Source organism: Carlito syrichta, unplaced genomic scaffold, assembly GCF_000164805.1.
Source record: "Carlito syrichta isolate Samal-C Ts95f unplaced genomic scaffold, Tarsius_syrichta-2.0.1 Scaffold91638, whole genome shotgun sequence".
In the NCBI taxonomy this organism is placed as follows: Eukaryota; Metazoa; Chordata; class Mammalia; order Primates; family Tarsiidae; genus Carlito; species Carlito syrichta.
In genome coordinates this window covers 241,806-243,904 of record NW_007035734.1, presented here as the reverse complement: position 1 = coordinate 243,904, position 2,099 = coordinate 241,806, and the positions used below count along the sequence as shown (strand labels likewise).

General features: G+C 43.8%; 1 protein-coding gene across 1 annotated transcript in view; it reads right to left on the bottom strand.

The window, feature by feature from the left end:
• RTF1 (RTF1 homolog, Paf1/RNA polymerase II complex component) overlaps positions 1 to 2,099 on the bottom strand; it is a 43,950-nt gene that overhangs the window by 23,780 nt on the left and 18,071 nt on the right. Inside the window, exon 3 of the mRNA XM_008059816.1 lies at positions 1,519 to 1,723. Within this exon, the coding sequence (XP_008058007.1) occupies positions 1,519 to 1,723 (205 nt within the window). The remainder of the gene's footprint in view (positions 1 to 1,518; positions 1,724 to 2,099) is intronic.

The window sequence follows — 2,099 nt, the reverse complement described above, 5'->3', positions numbered from 1 at the left end:
TTTTTTTTTGATTTATTGTAGAGATGAGGTCTTGCCAAGTTTCCCAGGTGGGTCTTGAACCTGTGGGCTCAGGCAATCCACTCACCTCAGCCTTCCAAAGTGTGGGATTACAGGCTGAGCCACCGAACCCGGCTAACATTTGAGTTTTTAGAAAAATACAAAAACCATGTAAGAAGGACAGTCAGATATCTAACTTGTATATAATGAGAAGAAATTCTAAGTCTTGAATCCTGTGAAGACAGGGCTTTAAATGTGAATTTTGGAAAATAATTTCCCCTTGAGAGCTTGAACAATTTGAATTAAATTAATAAAATATAAAGTTGTAAAACACCATTTGTTCATTTAATTTTTACACATCATTTGATGTATTCCCACATTACTCTCAATAATCACTGGATTCATATTCTAAAATCAAGGAAATTTCATGATTCCGTCACTACTGTTTGCTCAGTATACACCAAATCATGTATTGATCTTTATCAAGACAAAAATAATCTCTGAAATTCCCTTTAGTGTGCTGCTTGTAGCGCCTGTCACAGAGTAGGTAAAATAATAGGAAATGTGAGGTAGGAGACTATGCTGCCGTGATGCAACTTTTTTTTTGAGTTTAAGTCACACTCTGTCACCCAGCTAATTTTTTGACTTCTTATAGAGACACAGTCTTGCCATGTTGCCCAGGCTGGTCTCAAACTCCTGGGCTCAAGCAATCCTCTCATCTCAGCCTCCCAAAGTGCTGGGATTACAGGCATGAGCCACCATGCCTGGCCCATTTTATTTATTTTTTGAGCCAGGGTCTCACTTTATTGCCCAGACTAGAGTGCAGTGGCACAATCATGGCTTACCACAGCAGCCTCAACCTCCTGGACTCAGGCAATCCTTCTGCCTCAGCCTCCCAAGTAGCAGGAACCACAGGCATGTAACACCACATCTGGCTAATTTTTGTTTTGTTTTGTTTTGTTTGACTTAGAGTCTCACTTTGTTGCCCAGACTGGAGTGCAGTGGCACACTCTCAGTCACCTCAGCCTCAATCCGCTGGGCTCAGGCAATCCTTCCACCTCAGCCTTCCAAGTAGCTAGAACTATAGACACACGCCAACACGCCGGCTAATATTTTTATTTGTTGTAGAGATGAGGTCTCACCAAGTTGCCCAGGATGGTCTCAAACCCGTGGGTTCAGGCAATCCTCTCACCTCAGCCTCCCAAAGTGCTGGGATTATAGGTGTGAGCCACCACGCCCGGCTGGCTAAGTTTTTATTTTTCATAGACAAAGTCCTGCTATGTTGCCCAGGCTGGTCTCAAACTCCTGAACTCAAGCAATCCTGTGGCCTTGGCCTCCAAAAGTACTGGGATTATAGGCATGAGCCACCATGCCCAGCCTGAACTTAAATTTAAATACATCATTTGCTTCTCATCTTGCTAACAATCACAACTCCAAATGCTAGTCTCCATGTATAGATCAGATGTGAAGGAGGGGGAAGACAACAAATAAAGGGAAAAGGCAGGGTAGCTACAACCTTACCTTCTTTTTAATACCTCCCTCTTCTCTATGCGATTGAACAGTTCTTGTTCTCTCTCTTTTTCTGTCATCTGTTCCAGACGGGCCCTGTCTTCCTCATCTCCCATGAGGTCCTCTCCATAGCCATCATGGAACTCTTCATCTTCTGAGGAAGAGTCTGAATCTGAACTGGAAGAGGAGCTGTTGCTATCAGAATCTGACACTTCACCTGCAACAAAGGCCCAAACACAAGATCACACTTTACTACAGAAGACTGAGATCACAGGTGACTCTACAGTGTTGATAACCATTTCCTAGTTTAGGCTGGAATAAGAAACCAATTTGTTATTTTTAATTCAACTTTTTTTTTTTTTTTGAGTTGGAGTCTCATTCTGTCACCCAAACCGGGAGTGGCCACTGCAGCCTTGACCTGCTGGACTCTGGCAATCCTTCCGCCTCAGCCTTCCAAGTAGCTGGAACTACAGGCACGCGATACCATGCCCAGCTAATTTTTGATTTATTGTAGCAGTGAGGTCTTGCAAAGTTGCCCAGGTGGGTCTCGAACCCGTGGGCTCAGGCAATCCACTCACTTCAGCCTCCCAAAG